This window comes from Protopterus annectens, chromosome 2.part2 (assembly GCF_019279795.1).
Source record: "Protopterus annectens isolate FY-2018-M chromosome 2.part2, PAN1.0, whole genome shotgun sequence".
Lineage (NCBI taxonomy): Eukaryota > Metazoa > Chordata > Ceratodontiformes > Protopteridae > Protopterus > Protopterus annectens.
The window spans coordinates 732,866,542-732,893,057 of record NC_056730.1 but is presented as its reverse complement, the minus strand read 5'-3'; the positions used below and the strand labels follow the sequence as shown (position 1 = coordinate 732,893,057).

The 26,516-nt window shown below is 43.5% G+C and overlaps 1 protein-coding gene across 1 annotated transcript in view; it reads right to left on the bottom strand.

The window, feature by feature from the left end:
- The window catches only part of TTC37 (tetratricopeptide repeat domain 37), a 2,356,248-nt gene that overhangs the window by 1,514,959 nt on the left and 814,773 nt on the right, over positions 1-26,516 (bottom strand). The window contains exon 15 of the mRNA XM_044064132.1: positions 13,036-13,215. Coding sequence (XP_043920067.1) covers positions 13,036-13,215 — 180 coding nt within the window. The remainder of the gene's footprint in view (positions 1-13,035; positions 13,216-26,516) is intronic.

The window sequence follows — 26,516 nt, the reverse complement described above, 5'->3', positions numbered from 1 at the left end:
AAGGACCACAGAAGTACCTCACCAAGAGGATCACCGGCCTCAAACAGATGCCCTATGCAGCTCGACTGAAGAAACTCCAGCTGTACTCGGTTGCATACCGCCTACTCAGAGGTGATCTCTGCCTGACATACAAGGCCATGTCCAACCCAGAACTGATGGACATGCTCCACCTAAAGAAAACCTTATCCCCTCGAACCACATGGTGACTAGGAAAGCTGTCTTCCAGGATTTATAAAAAGGAACTTGTGTGAATCAGGAAAGTACAGTTGTGTACCTACCATAAATGTAGATGTTCGAGTGTATTCACTGTTGCAGTCATTACACTTGGGTTACCCTGCTGGCAGGCTACCTGCAGTCAGCCTGAATTCCAAAGTCTTGGTCTGGAGTCTGTTGCTTTCGCCTCTTCCCTGACGTCAGTGCGCCAGGGGTATAAAAGATGCAGTCGACGCCATTTTCTTCAGTTTTTCTTGCCCCAGATGTCAGGTGCCCCCAAAAGGGTAGACTAAATAAATTTGCAAATAAAAAATCATGGACTAACATAAGTATTACCTTCTTTTACAAACAAATACACCACATAGGTTGTATAGAATAGAGAAGTATAGATAAGTCCCAGCAATGATAGGGGGATGGTGGGAGGGTAACCTGGACTGCAACAGTGAATACACTCGAACATCTACATTTATGGTAGGTACACAACTGTACTATGTTCATCGTGTTTCACTGTTGCAGTCATTACACTTGGGTTGAATCCCAAAGCTGAGGTTGTGCGGCTGGGTCTAAATGGGAGTAGGAGTGGCTATGAGGCCTTGCAAAACTGCAGTGGCAAAGCCTGCTCTGGATTTAGAGTAAAGAGGTAAGTGATAGTGCTCGGTAAAAGTGTGCACTGAACTCCCAAGTTGCAGCCTCCAAAATTTCCTTGGTTGGTATCCCTCTGAGAAAGGCCGCTGATGTGGCTGCTGCCCCGGTAGAATGTGGCCTAATATTCTTAGGCACTGATTTGCCATGCTGTGCATAGCAGAAACGAATGCAGTGTCCTATCCATTTTGAAATAGTCTATTTTGAAATAGCCTTTTCTTGTGATCCTGCAGCTTATGCCACAAAAAGTTGCTCAGTTTTTCTGAAAGCTTTTGTTTTGTCCAAGTAGAAGCGTATCTGTCTGTGTATGTCCAAAGAGTGCAGAAGTCTCTCCCCTTTATTCTGGGGATTTGGATAAAAAGTTGGCAAATGAATGGTTTGGTCAAGAGCCACGCTGGATACTACCTTTGGCATAAATGTTGGGTTTGTCCTGAGAGAAACCCTGTCCGGATGAAAAATTATAAAAGGTTCCACTGCCATTAATGCCCGCAACTCTGAGACTCTTCTTGCTGAAGTTATTGCTAGGAGCAGAGCAGTTTTCCATGATAAGAATTTTATCCCAGCTGTACTGGCTGGCTCAAAAGGAGGCAGTGTGAGCTTTTCCAAGACAAAGTTGAGGTCCCATGTTGGTATAGGTACTCTCCTTGGGGGTCTTATGTTTTTTGCCCCTCTGAGGTACTGGCCTTAGTAGTGGATGAGAGAAAATAGGAGGTTCCGTAGTGTAATGAGCTGAAATGGCAGAGGCATGGATCTTTATTGCTGAGAAGGATAGGCCTTTGTCCAGCATCTCAGTTAGGTATTGCAAAATCTGAGGAACATTAGGAACAAGTGGTTCAAGTCCTTGTGCCTGGTTCCAAGCACAGAATCTCTTCCATTTTTCTGCACAAGATTTCTTGGTGCTGGGCCTCCTGGCTTCCAAAATGACATCCATAACTGCTTTAGAGAGAGATGTGTTCTGAGTGGCTATATTATTTGCCATGCAGCCAGATTTAAGGTTCTGAGTTGGCTGTGCAGGATCCGATTGCTTTGTTGGGTCAGCAGATGAGGAATTTGAGGTAAAGTCCAGGCTGGCCCTTGAGACAGGGTCTTTAGGATTGGGTACCAGTGCTGGCGTGGCCAGTCTGGGGCAATCAATCATTTTTGGCTTCTCTTGTCTGACTTTTAGGAGTACCTTGGGGAATAGAGGCAGTGGTGGACAGGCATTAGGCTTTTCCAGCTGAATGATAGAGCATCCACCTTCCATGCTTGTGAGTGATAAGTCCTTGTGCAGAATCTCTGTAGTTGGCAGTTGTGAGGGGAGGCAAATAGATCTATTCCTGGGCATCCCCATTTTTTTGTTATCATGCTGAAGACTTGTGGATCTAGTTTCCACTTGTTAGGGTCCATGAGGTTTCTGCTTAGTTCATCTGCCAGAGTATTCTTCTTTCCTGGCAGGAATTGTGCCTGCAGATGTACTTGATAGGCCAGTGCTGTGTTCCACAAAGTCATGGCTTGCCTGCAGAGGGGGTAGGAATGTGTGCCCCCTTGCTTGTTTATGTATCACATGACAGTAATATTGTCCGTTTTTAGTAATAGTTGTCCTGGATGTAGTAGATCCTTGAAGGCTGTCAGGGCATTCTGTACAGCTAGCATCTCTTTTTGATTGATATGAAGATGCATTTGGTCTTTGGGCCACGTGCCCTGTATACATTTTCCCGCCATGTGTGCTCCCCAGGCATAATTCGATGCATCTGTTGTTAGCGTCTGCCTAGCTGTGGATAAAGTGAATGGCTGTCCCTTTGTTGTGGTGACAGGCCAGTGCCCACCATCGAAACTCTTGTTGCAGGCAGGGAATGAGAGTAATTTTTGTTTCCAGGCTGCGGCAATGTTGAGTCCAAACACTTTTTAGATACCATTGTAGCTTCCTCATATGCAGTCTTGCATAGGGAATTAGCAGGATGCAGGATGCCATGAAGCCCAAAGCCTGCAGAATTTTTCTTGCAGGTAGCTGGATCTTTGTTGCCATCATTTGAAAGTAATAAGTCAGTTGCCTTTGTCTGGCTTGAGATAAGCCATCTGGGCAGTTGTATTTAAGCTTGCACCCAGGAATATCTCTTGAGAGGGCACTAGTTTTGATTTATTTTCGTTTACTGTGTACCCTAGGCAAGTTAGTAATCTTTTTACAAACATCAGATGCTTTAGTAGAATGTCCTTGCTGTCTGCTTGAATAAGGCAGTCGTCCAAGTAGGGATATATTTTAATTCCTTTTTGTCTGCAAAATGCAATTACTGGTGCCAGGCATTTTGTGAAGACCCTGGGCACAGTAGATAAGCCAAAGGGCAGTGCAGAGAATTGGTAATGCATTGAGCCAGCTATGAATCTGAGGTATCTTCTGCAAGATTGTCTGACTGGGACATGCAGCTATGCCTCTTTGACGTCCAAAGTAACTAGCCAAGCCTTTTTGCCCAGCATGGGTAGAAGTTGCTGCAGTGTCAACATTTTGAATTTTGGAACGTCCAGGAAAGTATTTAGAGTAGACAGGTCTAGTATTGGTCTCCAAGCTTTGTCCTTTCTGGGTACCAAGAAAAGTCTTGAGTAAAATCCTTGTCCCTGCTCTTGCTGTGGTACTTTTGAATAGCCCTCATGTCCATGAGAGCAGACATTTGTTTTTGTGCCTCTGCCCATTGATTGTGTGGCAGGTCTGGCATACCTTTTGGCCTTGGTAGGGTGTGAAAGTGGAACCTCTAACCCTGGGAAACAATATTCAGTACCCATTTGTCTTGGGTAATTATGTGCCAATTTTGTGAGAAAAGTGCTAGTTTTCCCCCTACGGGTGCCGCCAAAAGGTAAGTGCTTGGCATTGGTAGAGGGAAGTCATTGGGACTGTTTCCTATAAGGTTGTGATTTGTCTTCTCCCCTTTGGGGGCTGAAGCACCCCATTGCCTAGGTCTGTATGTGCCGTGTGGCTGAGATCTGCCTCTTGGGGGTCTGCATCTGCCTCTTTGTGGCCTGTCTGACACTGGAAAGGACCAATTTTTTGAAGGCCAGTTCCTGCTAAATCTGGGTGGCTGAACCTGTAAGAAATCCTTTGCTGTCTGCAATGATTTTGCTTTATCCTCCATTTTCTTTAACACCTCTTCTGCCTTAACACCAAACAAAGTATCATGCTGTAATGCAGCATCCAACAATTTTGCTTTAACATGATCAGGTAAACTTTGTTCTTTTAACCAAGCATGCCTTCAAATGACAGAACCTATAACTGCGGCTCTGCAAGAAGCCTCTAATGAATCAAAACCACATTGCAAAGTATGCTTTCCCACTTGTTCAGCTGCATGCAATAAATCCTGCATTTCCTTATTTTCAGGACATTCTGAGCTTGTAAGCATTTTCTGTTTGAGCAAAGACATTAGGTATTGTTGATATTTATGCATGTGAAACTGGCAGTTTAAAGCCCTTAAAGCTAAAGTAGCAGAGGTGTAAACCTTTTTCCCCTATCTGTCCAGTGCTCTAGAATCCCTATCAGAGGGAACAGGATTTTTTGCAGTGGAAGCCTTGACCCGTTTGGGACCCTGAGAAATTGTTTCTGGGTCAGCAGCAGGGTTTTTATAAAGAAATTTATGTGAATCTTGGACCCTGTAGTACCTATCTAGCTTAACTGGTGCAGGGGGTAAAGAATCAGGAGACAAACTGGATTCAGAAAAAACATCATCAACAATATCTAGTACAGGGGGAACAGCAAGGAGCCTGTGCTGAGGCAGTAAAAGAAAATCTCTGAGCCTTTTCTTGGATTCTGAATAATCCTGGTTCTCCCAATGGAAATGCTCCCTCATGGTGTGCAGGGCTTCCCCAAAAGAGTAATCCTCAGGAGGAGAGGCTGAAGGGATAGATTCTTCAGCGTCAGAATCCTCATAGGGAGGAAGAGAATATCCCTGTTCTGAAGGTGAACCAGAGGAAATAGAAACCTGGTCAGAGGAATCATAGTCAGTATCTTGCCTAGGCCTTTTATCAGGAGGGGGATGGGAACCCCTGATCAGAGTAATTAGGTCCTCGGCCATTTTAAGCATCTGTTTCTTTGGCATGGATGACTGTCCAGGTGAATGCTGTACTTGTTTCTTTGTCTTTATAGGTGTTTTAGACTTTGCCTTGGCTGCTGAAGTGGTCTTGATAGTAAGCTGTGTAGGTCTGAAAACACCCTCAGAAGCCGATGCCTGCTCAGCGGCTCTGGACCCATCTGAGGGAATAGTTTCCGTAGGCCCAATACCTTGAGTTTCCAGAGGCCTAGTTGACTCCACGTGGGAGTCGGAGGCGGTCTGTGGCTCTGAGGTAGCGGGTGTCGGGGGCTGCAAAAGCGCCTCACTGAGAACCGGCGACTGGCCTAGAAAGAGGCTTCGTCGTCGGTTTTGGACCTTGGATGCCTGTCCTTTTCTTTGTCCTTGCGCTTTTTATGAATTCCCGTCGTCGGTTGTTCTGACGGCATTATATAGTTAAACCTTCGGCCAAAGTAATGTAAAGCAAAATCGAACAGACGCTTAATAGTGCATTGGTTGAATCTAGTGGAAAACCGACAACCAGCAACATCGTGGTCGGGGCCTAGGCAAGGAATACAGTAAGAATGAAAATCCTTATGAGGTATTTGCTTCCTACAAGAAATACAAATGTTAACTTTTACCGACATCGGTCTGGAGCAAGAAAACGTTTCCCCAATGGGATACTTAGCTTTACTGAAGACTTCGGATCTGAAATTCAGTTTCAAAAATCTCAGAAGTCGGCCGACCGGCAAATGTTTTTCCTTCGGGCACCGCGCGGCAAGAAAGACTGAAGAAAATGGTGTTGGCTGCATCTTTTATACCCCTGGCGCACTGACGTCAGGGAAGAGGCGACAGCAACCGATCCCAGACCAAGACTTTGGAATTCAGGCAGACTGCGGGTAGCCTGCCAGCAGGATAACCCACGTGTAATGACTGTAACAGTGAAACACGATGAACATCCCTGTAATATCTACTGGGTTTTCTGGGAGCAGGAGGCAAAGAATCAGTTGCCAAACTAGATTCCGAAAAAGCATCAACAATGTCTAGTACAGGAGGAATTGCTAAAGGCCTATGCTGAGGCAGGAGTAAGAAATCCCTAAGCCTCTTTTTTTGAATCGGGAAAATCCTGGCTTTCCCAGTGGAAATGCTCCCTTAGAGTATGTAAGGTTTCACCAAAAGAAAAATCCTCTGGAGGGGAAGTAGAGGGAATAGAGTCCTCTGCATCAGAATCCTCATAAGTAGATAAGGGCAAATCCAGATCATCACAAGAATCAGAAAAATCAGAATCCTGGTCAGAAGATTCATAAACAACTTCAGTCCTAGGCCTCTTAGAAGGGGGAGGTTGGCTTTCCCTGATTAGAATTATAAGATCTTCAGCCAATCTTATCATTTGTTTTTTAGGCATAGAGGCCTGAGCTTGCAGCCTGGGCATAGTTTTTTTTAGGCATGGTTCGAGATTTAGGCCTAAATGAAGAAGGAGGCGTTGGTTTAATATGCAAGTCTGTAAGCCTGAATACACCCTCAGAAGCCGGTGCCTGCACAGCGGCTCCGGACCCATCCAAGGTAGAGACATCCACGGGTTCCATAGTTGAAGCATCTTGCGGCATACCAGACTTTGGTCTCAGTAGAGGCCTGCGAATCAGAAGTAGCAGGTATCAGGGGCTGCAAAAGCATCTCACTGAGTACCAAAAAACTGGCAACTGGCTTAGGAGAAGCGTCGTCTGCAGTTTTGGACCACGGCGGCCTGTCTCTGTCTATCTTTGCGGCTTTTTCGAAATCCCGGTAGTCAGATGGCTAACCGACATTTCTGGATAATTACACAAAGAACCGAAATATTTAGAGGCAAAAAAATATACCAATGACAGATAGTGCACTGATTAAATAAAGCACAAAACCAACAGCAAGGTACGTCGTGGTCAAGGCCTAGGCAAGGAATACAGTACGAATGAAAATCTTTATGAGGTATTTGCTTTCCACAAGTAATGCAATTATTAACTTTTACTGACATCAGTAAGGAGCAAGAAAAGTTTCTAACGGGTACTTAGCTTTAGTTGAAGACTTCGGTTCTGAAACTCAAAAACGAAAATTTCAGGAGTTGGCTGGCCGGCACTTGCAAACTGCTTCTGCTTCGGGCACCGCACGGCAAGAAAGACTGATGTAATGGTGTCGGCTGCATGTTTTATACCCCTGATGACCTGTCGTCATGGAAGAAGGGACAGCAACCGATGCAGGACCCAAGACTTTGTTAATCAGGCTGACTTGAGGGCTACTGCAAGCAGATAACCCAAATGTAATGACTGCAACAGTGAAACATGAAGAACATCAGGATTTGTTAAATGAAAGGGAATATTCTGTGTATGCCAAGACCTATATTAGTAAAGATGCAAACATACCAACAGAAAGAGTTGATCCTGACAAGACTGTGGCAGAAAGGAAAATTATTAAAATTTGGAGTGCCTAGAGTGTTTGTGGAAAATGACAATTCACCGTACACCAGGAAAAAGAAAAATGAGGGACACAATGAAAAGAGGTATTCGGGAGTATTGATTAAATAGGCTTCTTTTATGGCAGCTAAGGATATGTGAAAGAGACTAAACAGAAGATAACACAAAAAATGAAACTGGAAGCTCTTATTTATGGACATGGATAGTAAGATACAAGCACTGAAAATATTTCAGTACCGTTTGTTCCTGAAGACTTTTTTGCCGACTGATTATAAGTCACCATTTTTATTCCATCTTTCCCTATCTTAACTATTAGGTGTTGCGCCCATCTACTCCACATAATTCCCGTAATCTAAGTCCACCTGAGCAATTACAGACATGACATGGAGGAGAACTATGTTAACCCCAGACTCTAAGCTGTCTCACATTTTCGCAGTGTAGATTCCATCAGGAAGAACTGTAACTGAGGGCCATAAGCACCAATGAAGCAGAGGTATCCTCTTGTCACACCTGCACACAGCTCTACAGTCCTTGTCATGCAGCAAACTAGAACTAGGCTATGGAACCTCAGCAACCAGCAGTCTGTGGAGACCACAAAGAAGTCAGTTTTAAAATGCATTGACAGTAAATCATTTCAGCCAGCCACAGCCTATACCAGACATCAGCCTTTCTGAGGACTGCAGCAGATTGAGGGTGGCTACAGGCTTCCACAATATAATTCTTAAAAGCGGACTCCAACAGGGAATGAATAGACTACCAACAGCTCCTATCCTGGACAGGTACAATGAAGGAGAGATGGTGATGGATGGAAAAGCATGATAAACCTCATGATCTATAAAGAACTCCATATGACAGGCCATCCTATGGGACAGGTCTATATTAGATACTTGAAGTTACTGAACTTCAAATATGATATGGTCGACACCATATCATCAAAGTTCAGTAACATCGAATACCTAATAAAAAAAATAAAACATGACAGAAAACACAACTACTTGCTGTAAGCAGGGGGACAAGCTGCCCTGCACCCCCCACACACCCTGCTACTTAAATATACCAACTTCGAGATCGCCCTACAGTAGAGTAAAGGGAAATATTCCCTTTCCGCACTGTAATGCGATCTCGGAGTTGGCATATTTAAAGAGTGGGGTGGGGTTCACAGCCCCAACATGTGGGGGGGTGCAGGGGGGCTTGCCCCCTGCTTACGACAGTTACTTTGTCTTTTTTTTTTTTTTTCTGTTCGAAATTATAAAACTTTGAACATACAAGTTCGATCTTGTGGTGTTCAAAGTTTTATACTTTCGATCACGTAATAGGAACCCCTATGGGACACCACATGGAGTGCAAAAGCTCATGGTCTTTGCCTGTCTCAAAGACAAGGATCTCACAAAGCATCAGAGCCCCAAAGGGAGCTCCACTTTGTCCAACAATCCCCAAACAAGAGATTATGCATGGGGCTCATAAAAGCATGTGACAGACCAGCACTTACCAGCTCAAGACCCTCAACCAATCTGATACACACCGGGGTGGCATGCAAAGATGAAAGGATTGAGTAGGGTCTGATCCTGGCATTATAACAAAGTCCTGTGAGACCTGAGTTTTCATCAAGGCTCAAAACAAGGATATGAGGTCATACACTTGGGGTTGTGGGCCCTTGCATGAGCTCATCCAATGGCGCCTTCCCATCCTGGAACAAAAAAAACATGTTAAGTTTGATGGGTCTCAAAAGAAATCACCTCTGCTCCTCGTATTTCAGTGTGCTACCAGATAACTCAATGATCACAATATAAAAACAGGATAATGGGCCTAGACCCAAGCTAAACACTCAAAGACTGGATGGTGCCAATACTATGGAATGCATCCTCCCATGATGGTATCCAGAAGCACCCTTCTCCCAGGCTTCTCTTCCACACCTGCCACTAACTAGAATAAGCTCAAATTCCCTCCAACATGCAAAATCTCTATCCCTACAACTACAAAAAAAAGCACATGTTAAAATGTGGATTTACTTCAGAAAGGCTAGACCTTGACCAGTCCTCTGAACTAAGTCCGCAGTAAAGAAAGTTATGACCTCCCTATGGGCCACAACTGGGATACTCCAGTTGTTCTGTACAGAGAGTTCTTCTGCTTTCTGGTACAGGACTCGCAAAGATGTCATATACCACAAAGAAATTTGAGAAGGACATGTACACGTGATAACAAGGATAAAGATCTAAAGTGTGGACAGGTGATAAGCCCATTTATGCAGATAAGACATTAAGTCGCAGTGGGGATCTTCAAGTGTGCACAGTCGCCATGGATCAAAATCATGAAACGTTAGAAAAAATATGGCAGACTTGATGGTGGGAAGAATTAACCCAACCACAAGAATCAATTACAGTGAGAGGGGCCTCACTGTTACAGCAAAGAAAATCTCCAGAGCAGCAATCCAACTCCTAAACAGAATGCCTGGAATGACTGCGGTGCGAGAGATTTACAATATCAGGTGCAATTTTTACCATCATAAGTGGAAATGAATCAGCTTGTTCAAACATTGCTCTTTCTTCTGGAATCTTCCCTGTTAAGGTAGTAAAGAAGAGAATAAGGAACAATGAAAAAAAAAACTTCACTTAGACGGTGGGTTAACAAGTCCCAAATCTGACCAGATGGATAGTTAATTTTACACAAAAAAGGCATGGACTCTTTGGCCACCAGCACCTGCTCTTGCACAGAAAGAGAAGCAGGCTACATAAATCTTGAATTTATTTCTTTTAATTAATGGAAGAAAATTTGCTTTTCTTCTTCGTATCAGACATATACTTATTCTATTTGTACTTTTTTTGTGAAAAACAAGAAAAGGAACATCAGCAAACCAATGTTTACAGCTCCAGAAAGGCTAACATTCCTAAACCTCCTAGCTAAAGTTTTTTTTTTATTTATCACATATATTAATAACAAGATTCTTTCCTTAGTAAAGAAATGACACTAAAGATGGAAGCTTTTTAGAGACCTTTAGTGTTTGCAAGAGCATTTGTTAGTAATTCCTTCTTTAGGATACCATCAGTACAAAAATATACAATACAATTTAGCAATAAAAATAAGAATATGAATAAGGAAAATGTGTACTTAGCCGGCCAAAGACATGAAGCTTACGGTATTAAATATGAAATTAATGAAGGAAAGCAGAAGTACCATTCACTTCAGACCAAAAAAGAACTAATTACTGCAATCAGTACACAACAGTTACAGCTAGGCTCCCTTTATCCTCCATGGACAGATAAAAATGATCAGTCCAGGGGACTAATATCCACGTACAACCAGGTCTCATTCCTACAATGAATTCTAGTAGCTGTGCTCCTTGCAATTATTATACTAGGTTATTTCCACCCCTCTGGCCACTGAATCTATCTGGACTGATTTTTGTCCTTTGGGTAATCTTGACTTTCCAGTACCAAGACAATTTATCTGTCTTATAACATTCCAACAATCCTTATTTTTCATCACTAATTCAGAGGTTCATAGGTTCACAGGTGATTACTAGGTTAATGGCACAACATCCTCTACAATCGTAGCCAATAATTACCAAGATATGACAAGATTATATTTAATTCCCCCAGATATGGGATGGTGTAGTATCAGGGTAGTGGGTCTTTGGGTGTTGGAGCCCTAAATCATTTTACAGACTGCCTCTTTCCATAAGGGACATGGTCAGTACCCTGGGAGAGAATTTATGGTTCCCCATCCATTTATTCAAATTATATTTGAAGACAGTGAGGGACATGCTTTATTTTATGAAGATGGGAAGTTTATTCCATAGACGAGGTAGCCTTTGGGGTAAGAATCTTTCTCTCCGGCAAGTTCTGTTAGAGTCACAAATAAGGTTCAGGTCCATGGAACATGTAACCCCTCGTATACTTTTTCTTGCAAATATGTAACATTTTCAACAGGACTGGATCAGAGAATGCCTTGTAGGTCAGGCATAAGTCACCTCTCAATAAATGATATGAGATGGAGTAAAGGCGTAGGGCCTTTAGTCAGTTTGCATAAGATGCGTGTTTTATGTTTTGTATTTTGTTTAGTGAAAACATCTGGGGCCATTCCATTTGGTGTAAGTGCTTGGTTAGGTACATGCAGAATAGAACACTGTACTCGATTATGGGTCTGATAACGGATGAGTACAATGGACTTACTTTGATCTTGATGCTACGCCTTCACTTATAAGTTGAACCACACGGAAGGATTTCCTCACTACCGTCCGTAGCTACCTGGTGGTGAAAGCTTAGGTTACTATCCATCAACATTCCTAGGTCCCTCACCACTAGGCCTACTTTTAGGGGGTATGTTATCAATATTATAATTTACAGGGATATCTGATTTACTGAAGGGTATGATTACACATTTATTTTGCATTTAGTCTCAGACCATGGTTTTGGCACCAGTTGTTTGTCATTTTTTCGGCCTGTTTGTATAATGTCAACATTGTTTGGGGATTCAGTGATTGCTCCCAGCTTACAGTCATCGGCAAACTTGGTGAGCCAGAGTCCCCCAGCATTGGCCTTCACTTCAGGGAAGTACATACCAAACACAAGAGTTCCCAACAATGAGCCGTGTGGACACCGCCAGTAACAAGTTTCTTATCAGAAGTGGATTCACCTAGCAGGACAACAAATGTCCTGTCAGTAATCCAGTTTGCTATCAATCTGGCAATGCAGGGGTTTATGCCTAACTCAGTAAGTTTATCTACGATCCCAAAATGGTGCACTGTGTAAAAAGCTTTGGTCAGGTCTAGATAAGTGATGTGTACTACTTTACCCACATCCATACCTCTGGTAACTTCCTCAAAGAAGTCCACCAGATTCAGTAGGCAAGATCTCTCTTTGACAAAGCCAAATTGGGTCTGGACCAGTGTTTGGAGATTTCCTATGTCATTACTGATGAGATCCATGATAATGCTCTCCATGGCCTTGCAGATAAGACTCGTCAAGCTTATGCAAGGGGACGACTGCTGCAGTCCTCCATTCCTCTGGGGTAATGCCCATTTGGAGGCTGTGGTTAAACAGGGTTTTTATTACATCACTAATTAGTTACATTATTGAATTTTACATTTTTTACTACCCCATCAGTAGTATAGCTTTTAGGGTTAAGCCAACACAATGAAAGTAAGTTTTCTTCTGCTGTTCTAGTGATTTCCAAAACTTCCACCTGTATAATCTGTAAGCTCTGGGCAAGTCAATTGATCAAACCAAAGCTCTGAAGACCACCCACTGAAAAGAGAAACTAGTGTCTAAGAAAGTCTTAACTATTCGAAGCCTGATAAAGCTTTTTGTGCGTGTGTGTGTGTGTGTGTGTGTGTGTGTGTGTGTGTGTGTGTCTGCGCACATGCGTGTGTGTGAGGATAAAATGTAATATAAAATGTTGAACAGAGTCCTGGAAAAAGTTAAAGATCTATTTGGACAGCCATAGTTAACAGTAATTCAAGTAAATGATCAACAATTACCCAGAGTGATCACATAATTTATGTTGTGTGTTGAAACTTAAGTGCTCCGACTAGGCAAAATGTGAATGCATACTCACCTGTCAATGCAGTGCTAAGCTTTTCAGCATGCAAAACAGGCTTCCTCTTCCTATTCCCCCTTTACTCTTAAGGTTTCTATGTATGGAGGCCATGGGGCACCATTACTAAGCAGAAAGTGTTCTGTTTAAAATCTTACTAGTCTAGTCAAGTAAAAAAAGAAAAATCACTACGATACCATATCTTCCAGTTCCATGCTTAAGTCGACAGCTGCTGCTCCTGCTTCTCCATCACTTCCATCCAGTTCAAAAGCTTTTTTGTAACAACCACGAGCTCTACTTTTATCCAGTGATACATCTCTGTAGTACTGCCCCAAGTAATAAAATGCTCTCCCCATGTAGGGGTCCAACTTTGCTGCCTAAAAGTAAATAAGAATAGTCCTTTATTATTTGCTGTGGAACCTTCGCCTAACAAACTAATGTGATCTCATTTTAAGCAGCATGGCTACAGCTAAAAATCCACGACCTAAATATGTTGTTATTCAATAACCACAAACTGCAAATAGAGGATGAAGTCTTGGGTTGTGTTTTAAAGTGTCTTACACAACAGATATGGATTCACCACATCAAATGATCTGTAGGGAAATATTTTGCACCGGGAAGCTTGGAATTTTCTATTTTGCCATCATCTACTCAAACATATTTGTATTGATCATTTCCATATGTTATATTGTGTATGTTCCTCCTGTTAAGCACATGCTATGGCAGTAGACATTGGGTAAGGACAATACATGAAGCCCCTGTGCCATTGTGTTCAATCCCATCCAATTAGCAAACACAGCCTGTAAGGCAACATGTACCATATAAGAATACAATAAACTGCAATACCTAAAAGGTGACTGAATACACCAACCAGCATGGTTGAAGAAAACGGGCTACTAGCCAGAATGAAAAGTTTGGTATCCACTCTGAAATACAAATTAGTGCAGCTCCTGAATGATATATTTACATTTGTGATTGTTATCTCCGGCTACACAAATAAATACAATGCAATCAAATCCTCATTTTCTAAACAGTTCTTTATGCTAAATGTTATTTGTTAATTTACATTATTGTACTTGAATATATATAGTTATGTATTCATTTCACTATGTATGAATTTTCTTAATTTTTCACTATGGCATGAATGTATTCTTATTACTTGAATGTAACTGTGTTATTGCTATCTTTGTATGTGGAGCTTTTCTCCACGAGTCACCACTGAAAATGAGCCACAAGCCCAGTTGGACTAACCCAGTTAACAAAAGACAAATAAATAAATAATAAAATAATTCCAACTGTGAACTATAATCTTCCCTTAGAAGTGAAATCACAGTTCATTTAAAAATCACTTTTCAAAATGCAGAAAAAAAGAAGTTATGTACTCACCACAACGTTCCATCTGAGTAGTTATACTTAATTTTTCTGCAACCTGTGGGTATACGGATCCGTATCGGATCCGAGCCGGCAACTTTTTTTCTAGCATCTGCTCCATGCTCCGAGCTCCTCCCCTTACCCATAATGCACTACCATCTCCTACCTTCCCTCAGATCGAGTTTGCTGCAACTAAACATATCAGCAACTCATCCCAATGAACCAAACCTGAATAAACAGGGTAAGGTCCGGGGAATGGAGGGAGGGAATGCTGTAGAAAAACGAAGTACAACTACTCAGATGGAACGTTATGGTGAGTACATTAACTTTATCTGAAGTTGTTAACTTCATTTTATCTGCAACCTGTGGGACAGAGTCCCCAGCTACTCCAGTCCTAGGGGGGCTCTTATGGAAGGATATTCCTGAGCACCGCAGAACCAAAGGATGCTCTACCCCTAGAAATCAGATCTAATTTGTAATGGGAGATGGAGGTATGTGAATTGGACCAGGTCACTGCTGCACAAATGTCATCCAAAGGAACCCTAGACCAAAAAGCAGCAGAAGTGGCCATGGACCTGGTAGAATGAGCCTTGATGATACCAGGAGGAGATAAACCTTTTGCTTCATAGGCTTGTGAAATGCAAAGAGTGATCCATCTGGCCAAAGAAACTTTAGAGATAGCTTTCCCTATAAATGCTTTAGAAAAGGAAACAAACAACTGGTCAGTCTTACAGAAAGACTTTGTTCTATGAAGATAAAAACGAAGCTATCTATGAACATCCAACAAATGAAGTTTGTATTCTCCTTTATTTTGGAAGTTAGGGAAGAAGACAGGCAGGTTAATGGACTGGTTTATGTTTGCTTCAGATGCCACTTTGGGTAAAAAGGAAGGATTAGTCTGGAGAGAGACCCTATCCTTATGGAAGACCAAATACGGAGGGAACGGCAGATAGAGCTTGAAGCTCCGAAACCATCCTAGCAGATGTGATGGCGACTAGGAAAGCTGTCTTCCAGGATAAAAATTTTAAATCCACCGAAGCTGCAGGTTCGAATGGAGGAGGTACCAATGCCTGTAAGACGAAGGTAAGGTCCCAAAGAGGGACTGAATCCTTGACAGGGGGACGTAACAGAAAAGTACCTTTAAGAAAGGCCTTACACAGCCTAGAGGAGGCTAAGTCAATGTTGTCTTCACCAACATGAAAATTAGAAATGGCTGCCAATTGTACTTTCACCGTGGAGGAACTGGAACTAGCTCCTTGCTGAAAAATTCTAGACAAGAAATCCAACACCGCTGGAACAGGAGCTGTGAAGGGATCTAGTGTTCTCTGTGAGGCCCAAATGGAAAAACTCTTCCATTTACTGCGGTAAAGTTTCCTAGTGGAATCTTTAAGAGAGGCCACCAGAATGGATTTTACCAGGGATGAAAGACCCGGAGTCCTGGTAATCAACAGAACTGGAGCAACCAGGCTGTCAGCTTGAGGCTGTCCAGATCGGGTGGACGGGCTCCCTACAGATGGGAGATGAGATCCAAGCAGGGATCCAGAACCCACGGGGGAGCTAAGAGGTGAGACCAAAGGAACGGGAACCAAACCTGACGAGGCCAGAACGGGACAATGAGGATAACTTTGCACCGAAGTCAGCAAGCTTTCTGAAGAAACTTTGGGATAAGTGGTAATGGTGAGTAAGCATACAGAAGCCCAGGGGGCCAAGCATGGACTACAGCGTCTCTGGGGACTTCCCCTGGTGAGGGAATCAGAGCAAAGAACTCACTGCACTTCGCGTTGGACGGAGATGCGAAGAGATCGCAGCAAGGCTGACCCCTTGCATGGTAGATCTCCTCCACTACTGACTGTTTCAGAGACCACTCGTATGGCATCAGAATAGCCTGACTCAAACTGTCCGCTAAAATGTTGGAGTGCTCCAGGATGTGCATTGCTAACAGGAACCGAGCGGTGGAGATCGCCCATTCCCACACTCTCATGGCCTCACGAAATAGGGGATAGGATCTGGTTCCCCCCTGCTTGTTGACATACCAGACAACCGACATGTTGTCTGATTGAACTGCAATCACTCCAAGAGGAAGGACAGTGTGAAAGGCTTCCAACGCTAAAAGCACTGCCTTCTTCTCCAGAACATTTATGTGCAACTTGGTCTCTGACTGGGACCACATGCCTTGGATTGTCCTTCCCAAAAAGTGTCCCCTCCACTTGAGTTGTGAGGCGTCCGTGGTCACTGTGGCTTGGGCTGGAGATGAAGCAAAGGGGCGTCCTTCTAATATCTCCGGTGAATTTAACCACCAAAGAAGGGACGTCCGGCAGACGTGACTGACCCTGATCGGAAAATCCATTGGCAGGTCTAGCCAAGACCATTGAATCGATATGGAGGCAGCCATGGAGCCCAGAGCCCGGAGAACCTCACTAACCTTTGGAGACATGGAGTTCACTATCTGAGCTATGCGGCACCTAAGGTTTAAGATCCTGTCTGGAGTTAAGAATACCTTCATCTGCAAAGTGTCTAGCCGTGCCCCAATGAAGTCTAGAACTTGTACTGGTTGCAATTGGGATTTCTGAATATTGACTGTAATTCCCAGTACATCTGCCAGCTGAATGAAGTAATCTTGGGCCAGGCAGAGGAGATGCTTGCTTGGCGCAGCGAAGAGCCAGTCATCCAGGTGCTAGTTCCTTCTTGGTGGCTGCTGCAACCAACAAAGCATCAGCTGGGGCTCCTTTCAACCAAGGCTGCCTGTCGGAAGGGGGAGATAAAATCTTGTCAGGGCATTTGGGGATAGGCTCTACTGTGTCAGGCTCCTTCCATGCCCTGGTGCTGATGAGGTCCACCAAGGGGTCTGCGGGCGGGGACATCCAGGAAGTAGATGGGCCCATGCCAAAAGCCTCCAGGAACACTGACTCATTCCCAGAAGGTTTTGGGGATGACCAACCTCCCCTCTAGTGAAGGATCTCCATAATTTCTCTGAAGGAGACGTCTTCGGGAGGTGACCTGGGGGAACCTTCTCCTTCATCTAAGTCAGTGTCCGTAGTGAGGGACTTGAGGGAGTCCAAGTGCCTCTTTTTGCACTTGCGCTTACGGTGACCCTCTTCAGTGGGACTCTCAGAAGGGGATTCGTGAGCCGCAGGGGTTTCCTCAGGGAAATTAACCTGGGGATCCTCTGGCACAGGCTGTCCCTGAGACAGGATGAAGGGAGTCGTTGCCAAATCCAGGGGGGCCTGGGTGGTATCCAAGGGGATGGGCTGGGGTCTCAATCCCTGGGAGAGAACCCTTTCCACCACTTCGAAGGCTGAGGGAGAGCGTACCTCCTTAGCACCCAGTAAGGAAGACACCCTCCCCGGATCCGAAGTGGGGACTGGAGCTGAAGCCAGGGTAGCCTGAGGTCCGAGGGAACGGGTTAGATCCGAAAAGGTCAGAGCCGAAGAATCCATTCCCTCGGGTCCAACTCCCTGTCCGTGGCTCCGAGAGTCACTCGGATCCGAACAAGTCAGACCCGAGGAACTCAAGGTAACAGCCGGAGTTGAGGTTGGAGGAACCATCGGCGCCGAGCTACCAGCTCCAAAAAACCTTGGATCCAAGAGCTCCGAAGCATGGATCGGGGAAGGAGGGATGGGGCGGAAAAAGGCATGGAGGTCCCCCCTCCAGAGGGAGAGAGCCTGGCAAGACCCCCATCTGAATTTGGGTCTGAATGAATCTCCTCATCATCCTGTCTATGTCCGATAAGCTCCGAGTCGATCTCGAGGAGGCCACCGACTCGGATCTGGCTAGTGTGCACAATGGATGGGAAAACCTCTTTTCCTAACGTTCCAATGGCTCCGGTGAGAAGCGAGAAGACTGGAGCCATGGAGAAACAGACATCATGGTCTTAGAAGGGGGACTAAGAAAGAGCTCCCTGTCCGGGGATCTCCTGCTATGTCTGTCCTTTCTCCTCTCTTTATCCTCTCTGCGCTTTTTCTTGTCTTGTTCTCTGTCCTTGTCAGCCGCGCTGACAGTAGATTTTTCCTTAGCAGACCCATCACCCGAAGAAGAAGAGGGAGGTTGAGTCCCTATCTGGGTGGGAGGTGGAACACTAGAGACCGAGGCAGATTCCAGCATGCAGTAGGGAGAAGACCTTTGGCCACTAACTTGGCCTTCCGATCCCTAAGGGCCCTCGGATTGAAACCGGAGCAAATGGCACACTGAGTGGACAAATGTGCCCCTCCCAAGCAAATTACACACAGACTGTGACCATCAGCCAGGGAGAGCTTATGGCCCCACTCTGAATATTTCTTGAACACAGGCTTCGGCTGATCAGCCATAGGCCTGCACTCAATAACAAACTTACTACCTACCAGAAAAAAACAAACAAACACAGGTAGGGGAAGGGCCTAGCAACTACTCTCCTAGTTTGCAAAACTTTTTTTTTTTTTTTTTTTTTTACACCGACGACAAGCGATACACTAAACAAGGGGAGGAAATGTAAAAAAAATTCACTCAAACACAAACTAGCTACCACTTACTATCCCTGAGCTCAGAGCAAAAGAGACCACCATGCACACTACTGGCGCAGAAAATGAGATCGGAGGGATGGTAGGAGATGGTAGTGCATTATGGGTAAGGGGAGGAGCTCGGAGCATGGAGCAGATGCTAGAAAAAAAGCTGCAGGCTCACATCTGATACGGATCCGTATACCCACAGGTTGCAGAAAAATGAAGTTAACTACTTCAGATCAAAGTTTCTTTGCTGGACAGGAATGCAGCTCTGACTATGGCTCAGGCAACCCCCAGTTTAACAGCTAGGTTACTTGACAGAAGTGGCAAAGGAGGATGAGGAGGATGGGCAGAACCATACTGCAGAGGACTGGGTCTCAGACCATCCAATGCCACAATCTCTTGGAGGGTTGACACTGTAGGAAGAGGCCCTTGGGCATGTGATGAGCAATCTGGCTACTTCAGTGGCAGCACTCACTGCAACTGTCGAGGAGTATGCATCCACATCAGGGAATGCACTGTGATTTATGCAGTGATGAGGCATGCCCGCCCCTCTTCCAGGGAGGGAGATTAATGCCCAACTACATTTACCTTTTACTGACAGGATGCAGGCAAGGGCAAACGCACTCCTCACAGCTGCCTGAATGATGGCTCAAGTGGAGGGCCCTCACATCCACACCGCAATGAGGAATGCCCTAGTATGGGAAAAACAAATGGGCAGAGTCTTATTGGGAGATGATTACTGCTTGGCAGGCATGGGTCAAAAAGGACATACAAGAAAAAATGAAGAAAACAAAACATATTTATTTAGAATGAGAAGGGAATCAAATAAGTAAAACTAGAAATAACAAAATGTATCAGATACTGAGCTAAAGCAATGCACTTGCAAGCTTCATCACATACTTAACTACATGCATCAGCAGTATATCACTAATGTCCCCAATACCATCATCTGCTGAGAGCGCAAACAGCAATAAAGTTATAACAAAAAACTACAACACTTGTCAAGTAATGTCATTTTATAATAGCAATATCACTGTGCTAAAGTGTGGATAATGCACTTTTATCCATGGCCCACACTTTTTTGCTCACTCAAGCTTTGTCCTCATGACCAAATCAACATGTTGTGGGGAAATTCTGCACTGTCTAAACTAAACAGGACACAGTGCGAAACTGCATATTTGTCGGACCTGTAAAAAATCCATTTGCAGTCACAGAACAGAGTGACCATCTAAACAAGACAGCAGTAGGCTAATAAGCATCCATTGCAAAATACACATCAGTTAAGTACTAGTACTTATCTTTTAACCTAACTTGAAACCATATATAATGGGTAACTGCTTGGAGGAAACCCGAGAAGAGGAAAAAGTTGGAGGAAGTCTGAAGAATAAGAGCTGAAAAAGGCCAAGTCTTGAAACACCAAAGTGCCAAAACAGGCTTGACACCTGCAGTGATATGTCAAGCAATAATACATGACAAAGCTGCGAACAAGAATCAAATGGCTGCAGAGCATATGTCTTTAAGAGAGACCTTTTTCAAGCAATCAAGCAGCAGCCATGTCCCTGGTGTAGTGGTCTTTAACAGTCCCATTTATTTTCTACTGGGTAGTTAGGCACCTAGTGATTAAAACTATATCAGGAAAGAATCTGACTAGCCACCAAGCCAGTCTCACCCAGCAGCAAGCATCCATCTTCACATAAAACTTGAGCTGGCAGTATACATTTAAGGGTGTGAATGATTCCTTCACCTCTGGATTCAGCCCCTGGAAAGAAAACAGGGAGTTGAATGTACTGACTTAAGGACAATTCTTGTACAACTTTTAAAGCAAACATGGCTTGTACTGTGCAACAACCAATCCTTGTGAAAGTTCCTTAAGGAAAGGCCTCTAAACCTGCACTGCCTGTCAGCAGAGGTGATGGCCACTAGGAATTTTTTCAACAGATGAACTTCAGAGAGGACCAGATGATTCACATGGAGAGACTATGAGCAATCCAATTAAATATGGAGCTTAAGTTCCAAGTAGAGTGGAAATGCAGAATCTCAAACATCTGATTATCCAACTGATGCTGGACCAAAGTTCTACTCTCCGCAAAGCTGTGCTGTGCAGAACTGTTTTTAAAATGTACCCATAAATCAAAACTGCTGGTGTTTAGGCAGAGTGTTATGCAAATAATGTTTTTCTCCTCTTATCTATAATTGATAATTGCATACTGTATCAGATGATTTACAAGGAGTCCTCACTATGAAGTTCCACAGTTAGGTTTATCCTGTCACTCAACAGCATCTTCTTCTGGAACATTCAGTGCTTGAGGATGGATGGATACTTGAATATTAACAAATGCATAAGCATGCTGTCACCCTTCCCAACAGTTTGCCCACTTGCCACAAGAAAGCATCCTTTCGGAAATCAACAGCAGTAAAGACCTTGCACTTCCACTACTAACAAGGGTATACAAGTGACAGAAGTACAAGGAAATGCAGCTACCAAGGCTATTTAGATGAAATAGCCACCTGCAGGTGGACTAAGTGAGGATAGCTCTAACTATAAAGAAAATGCTATCTTTATCAATCAGATGATATAGCAAGAATGCTGCTACATCCAACATCAAGAACATCATGGTTGTGTGGAATCCCAAGTATTAACAGCACTGGGGTGAAAGGAGCACTAAAACACCTGGACCAGCAAGGAGGTTTACTAGTGGGGAATACCTTGTAAAAAGGCCAAACTATACCACCAAACAGAGGTACAGCATTCTGATAAGGGAGCACTGTGAGGTCACACATTCATAACAATAAATCCTGTCAAAGGCATACCAAACTGGAGGTGACTACTCAAGGAGGAAGAGGAATGGACTACACTCCAGCCGGTGTCAGCAAAGCAGAATGCCCAACTACACAAAGAACCCAACAGTGACCTGAAAACTAAACAAGTTAACTGAAGTCTCCCACTACTTCAGCTCAAGGAAATAAACACCCAGATCATCCAGCTCAGACAACAAGACTTTTAAAGGAATCTCTGGAGTGAGAATCTCCATAATTCCTTCTAGCCCTCAGTGCAAAATAAGGAATTGGGAGAAGGCAAAAGAATATTGTTCAGAGAGAGAAACACCTTCTCAGAAGTGAAAATATGTGAAGACCCTCAGTGTAGTCTTCCGCCCCTGCAGGTCCCAAAGAACTTGAGATGCTTAGTGGAGATGCACTCACCAGCAAAGATTTCACACAGCTGAACTTCCATACCACTTGGCCAAAGGATCCAATAATAGAAAGGCAAGCCTACTGAATAAGCAGTTCAAGGCTTTCTAAAGGAGAATGGTCTCCATGACAGGAAGCACTTTCAAGAGGAATACAAGGCTAGCTGAGCAGAGACACAACAATAGGCATCCAAGAAGGTCTGTAACACATCAACAGCGGATGCATCAGGCATCATTCTTCCATCCACAAACAAGACCTCTCTCACTCAAACAGGGAGCTTCCAAGCAGCTCCTGACATTTACTAGAGGATTCTACCCAAAAGCTTGCAGGGTCTCAGGACAGATACTACAAAAAGTCACACAAAAAGAGGAAATGTCCATGTACAGTTCAATGAACAGAGTCTCTGAGACACCCCCCAGAGCAATCCATGTATCTCTTGGTCACCAATGGTGCCAAAGGCAACTAAACTACAGCCTTGATCTCTATATGATATATAGTAAAAACAGAAAACGGGAATCAAACTCCAAAACACGGAAATTGTATAAAACAATAAATAACAGCATTCTGTTTAATTGCTCTACTAGAAAGTGGAAAGGGTTTTATTTCTCTCCAAGTAAAATGACGGGAGTTGCCTCTGTACAGACCACTCCTGGTGACCCAGTCTTTTGAAACAGCCTCATGAAGCTGCACCCTCCCCTCCCCCAGGAAAACCAGAGTAGTAAATCCAAAAAACTAGTCACAGACTCTCACTCTGGAGGGATGGCTTCCATAAGACGAGGGGGCAATCATTGTTCCTGCCTGCTCAAAAGCGAGCCATTAATAGATCTCCTTCCAAACTATGAGAAGGGGAAGCATCAACAAAACTGACTCTATGACCAAGAGAACCTGAAGTCCAGTAAATGGACAAAAAATAATAGAGCCCAAAGTAGGCACTACTATGCTCCTATACAAAATGACAAATCTCTCTTCCAAATGGAACAGGAGAATTACAGAAGAAAAGACCCACGCTAAGTTCAACAGACATGACCTGAGCCTCAACCCCATACCAAAGCACTGTATGAGTCTAAGCATAGGATATTTAGCCCCCAGCCAACCCAATGGCCTCAGTCTACTTGCAAAGAAGCAAAGCAAGGCACTCCAAGGAAGGGGGAGCATCTCAGCAAAAAAGGCAGCCAGGCTACACAGATTATGGACAAACCCTGTGTCGGCAGTCATGCCCAACCAATACTGTCTACAGAGAAACAACAGGTACACTACGTAAAACTTTCCCATTTAAAACTGGTAACACTTGAACAGGAGCTGTAATGGATTGTCCAACCAAAGGAAGAAAATCACAGTGGACAGCAAAATAGGAACTAGGGCATACCTACAAGGGAACCCTGCCCAAGGAATTCCAAACAGGGCCATCTACTGCCACTTAGCAAAGAAAGTGATGCATGGGAGAAACCCTCTCCTTCCAGGCTACAACTGCAATGGTCAACAACTAGATAGGATCTGAAGATTTTAACACTTCAAAGACTACACCCACTGATGGGAGGGTTAGCTCAGACAGACAGATGGAGCGAGTCACTACAACTACCCCCAAAGAACAGGAAGGGTCTCTTATCAAATCCTGAAAGAGAAGGTAAGGGAAGAATAGGTGTTAAGGACCTCAAAAGAAGTGGATCCTTAACAAAGATGGCCAAGCTAAAGGGCGATCTTCAGCCTGAGTGGGTCCTCCCTCTTTCAGAAAAGGGACAGCCTCCACTCCCTACCAAGCAAGAAAATCTACACCTGCCCCACCACTCTACTGCACAGGTCAATGGAGCAGTGAATAAAAAAGGAATCTAAAGGAAGAGGAAGGCCCTTAGTCATATTCCCTCATCTGTTAATCCCTCATGAGCTGCTCTTCTTCTGTGGTAAAACAGGAAAGCCCATACAGTCATGCCACTATCCTAAACAAGTCTGGGCTACACAGCAAATAACTGCTAAGGACCCTTGAGGAAGTCCAGTTAGCAGAGAGGTGAACAGTGGATGCGTAGCCCTGATCCTAAGATACCTGGGAGGCATTTCTCATCTTGGAAGAGCAAAGTTGTAAATAAGGATAAAGCAGATCCACAAACAAGGAAGTAGACTGCTTACTCCCTCAAAGAATCACGCAAAGACTGCAATTTCTGCCCCTAAAAGCCCACTCCTCCTGAAAGGCGCATCAAGCAAAAAGGCTCCCAGTTGGTCCTACCAAGACAGATGATCTCAGATATATCATCCTGTGCAGACACATCTATACCTGTAGTCTTAGTCAAACCAGCCAAAAAAACAGCAGTTCCAAGAAAGGTCACATCTGCAAACTGTAAAACCCTGGAGAAGGGCAAGATGATACCTTCACTGATGCTTCATTCTTGGAAGGCCTTCAGCACTCCTAGCATCAACTTCAGCAGGAAGAACTCTGTCCCCAATAAGAAGAGAAAGGAATGTGGTTTCTCTACACACACACTTCAGCACTGTTAAGACCACATGGATGTTTGCTCTGGCATACTTTAATAAAACATCATTCCAATTTGTTTGGGACCAGTTTAAAAACTCATCCCTCCTAGGGCTGCTGCAGAGTGAGGGTTTCTACAGACTTCTAAGACAGCAGCCACAAAGAATGATTTATGTGGTGTGCTGCTGAGGAAGTCCAAAGGCTCATCCCACAAAAAATATGGAGAAAGGGTCAAAAACACCTACACGCACAGAAGGGACCCCTAAGAAAACAACAGTGTATAAGAAGCTGAAGTCATATTGGATGCTGAAGCTTCATCCACCTCAAAAAGGAAAAAAAAAAAAAACACCCCAAATGACATATCAGTGAGTGCAGAAGACTGAACCATGGTCACACAATGTTTCATAACAGCCACGGATTTATTTATTTATTTGACATTTGTTGATTGGGTCAGTCCGATTGGGCAGGTGCCCTTTTTCAGCGGAGACCCGAGGAAAAAAGCTCCAGAAAAAAGGTTACAATGTATAAAGAAGGCACAAATATGTACAAGATAATAACAGTCAAGGTTAAATTGCACATTTAAGCAGGTGTAACAGTGTACAAATAGAGTTTCTGTTTTACAGGTTAACACATGAGTGAATTATTCCATACTTGTAGTCACATAGTGATCCAAACCAGGCAAATCAGGGACAATTATACCGTAGGGAGATAAATGACAATTCACACCTACCTCATGGAAGACAAGCTCTCAGTCCAACCTTCAAGCAAAGTAACAGGTCAATCACCAGAAACAAATGGTATCAAGAAACGAAAACACGACCAACCAGTGTCCAAAAGATGAAAAAGATTTTACTCAACTTCTCTAGTGCCTCGGCATAACAATGGCTTCAATGGAGTAAAAACTTATATAAACATATAAAACCTATCACATGGGCACTTTAAAGCATACATTATACATTCAGTAGTACAATAAAACTTATTCATCACTTCAAATCTATGTCCATTAATATAATCAAAACTATGGACTATATACCCACATACTATGTATGTGCCACACGGGAAAGTTCCTCTTTGCGTGGGAGAGTCATGCATCCTAGCACAAGGGACTTGTAAATTTGCTATGCCAGTCTTTAATACTTTTCCCCCTTCAAAATGTAAACATAGGGGATGCATAAATCTGCAAATTCTTTAAATTTAAAAGATAGTTCCAACGTTGTCTTATAACTCTACTACTCTGTTCACTCAAAAGGTCATAGGTAGTAACAGCGCATAATTTGTGCTGTTCAAAGTTATTATCCATTCTATTATTTCCATATTTATACCTAATTTTATCATGTTTATCTTCCTTTACTCTATACAAAGAATCTTTTACTATAACTTCATTATATCCCCTCTGTATAAACATTTTAACTGTTCTTTTAAATTCTTCTTCCAAAGCTTTCTCATCATTACATATTCTTTTAACTGTCATTAATTCACCATACAGTAATGACCTTATAAGATGTGAGGGATGGAAACTAGTTCCATGAAGAAAATGGTTACTAACTTGAAATTTTCTACACACACTAGTTTTTATACCTTAATTTATACTCCCCTCTAGGTGTACATCTAAAAATGTTACTTGTTGTCCATATGATGGCTCATTAAACCGTAGACCAAACCTATTTTTTGTAATTCCTCTACAAACAACAGAACATTATTATACCCCCCCATAGCTAACAAAAATAAGATCATCTATGTATCTACAATATACATTAACATGCTTTTTAAAGAAATCATTCCTATATATGTACTCATGTTCAAACAGGCCCATCGTTATGTTGGCATACATAGGGACGAAAGCTTCCCCCCATGGCGGGTCAATCAGCCTGACTCAAGTTTCCAGAAGCTGCTTCTGTAAACTGGCCATGAACTGGAAAGACATTTTGAGAGTGCTTACATACTGAGAAGTGAAACTTGTTTCTCAGTGATCAGTTAGCATACTGGAGGGGAGGGATGTCTGAGTGCTTTACAAAGAGTCGTATTGCTAATACTTAAGAAAGCTTCCTAAAGGTGAACCCCTGCACCTGTGCACCCACTCTCACCAATGTCTGCTTTCTTGCTCCTGGCTAGTGGACCCAGGAGTTTTCAATTCAGCTAGGACTAACCAGTTTAGACTGGCTGGATAAAGCCTTAGGAG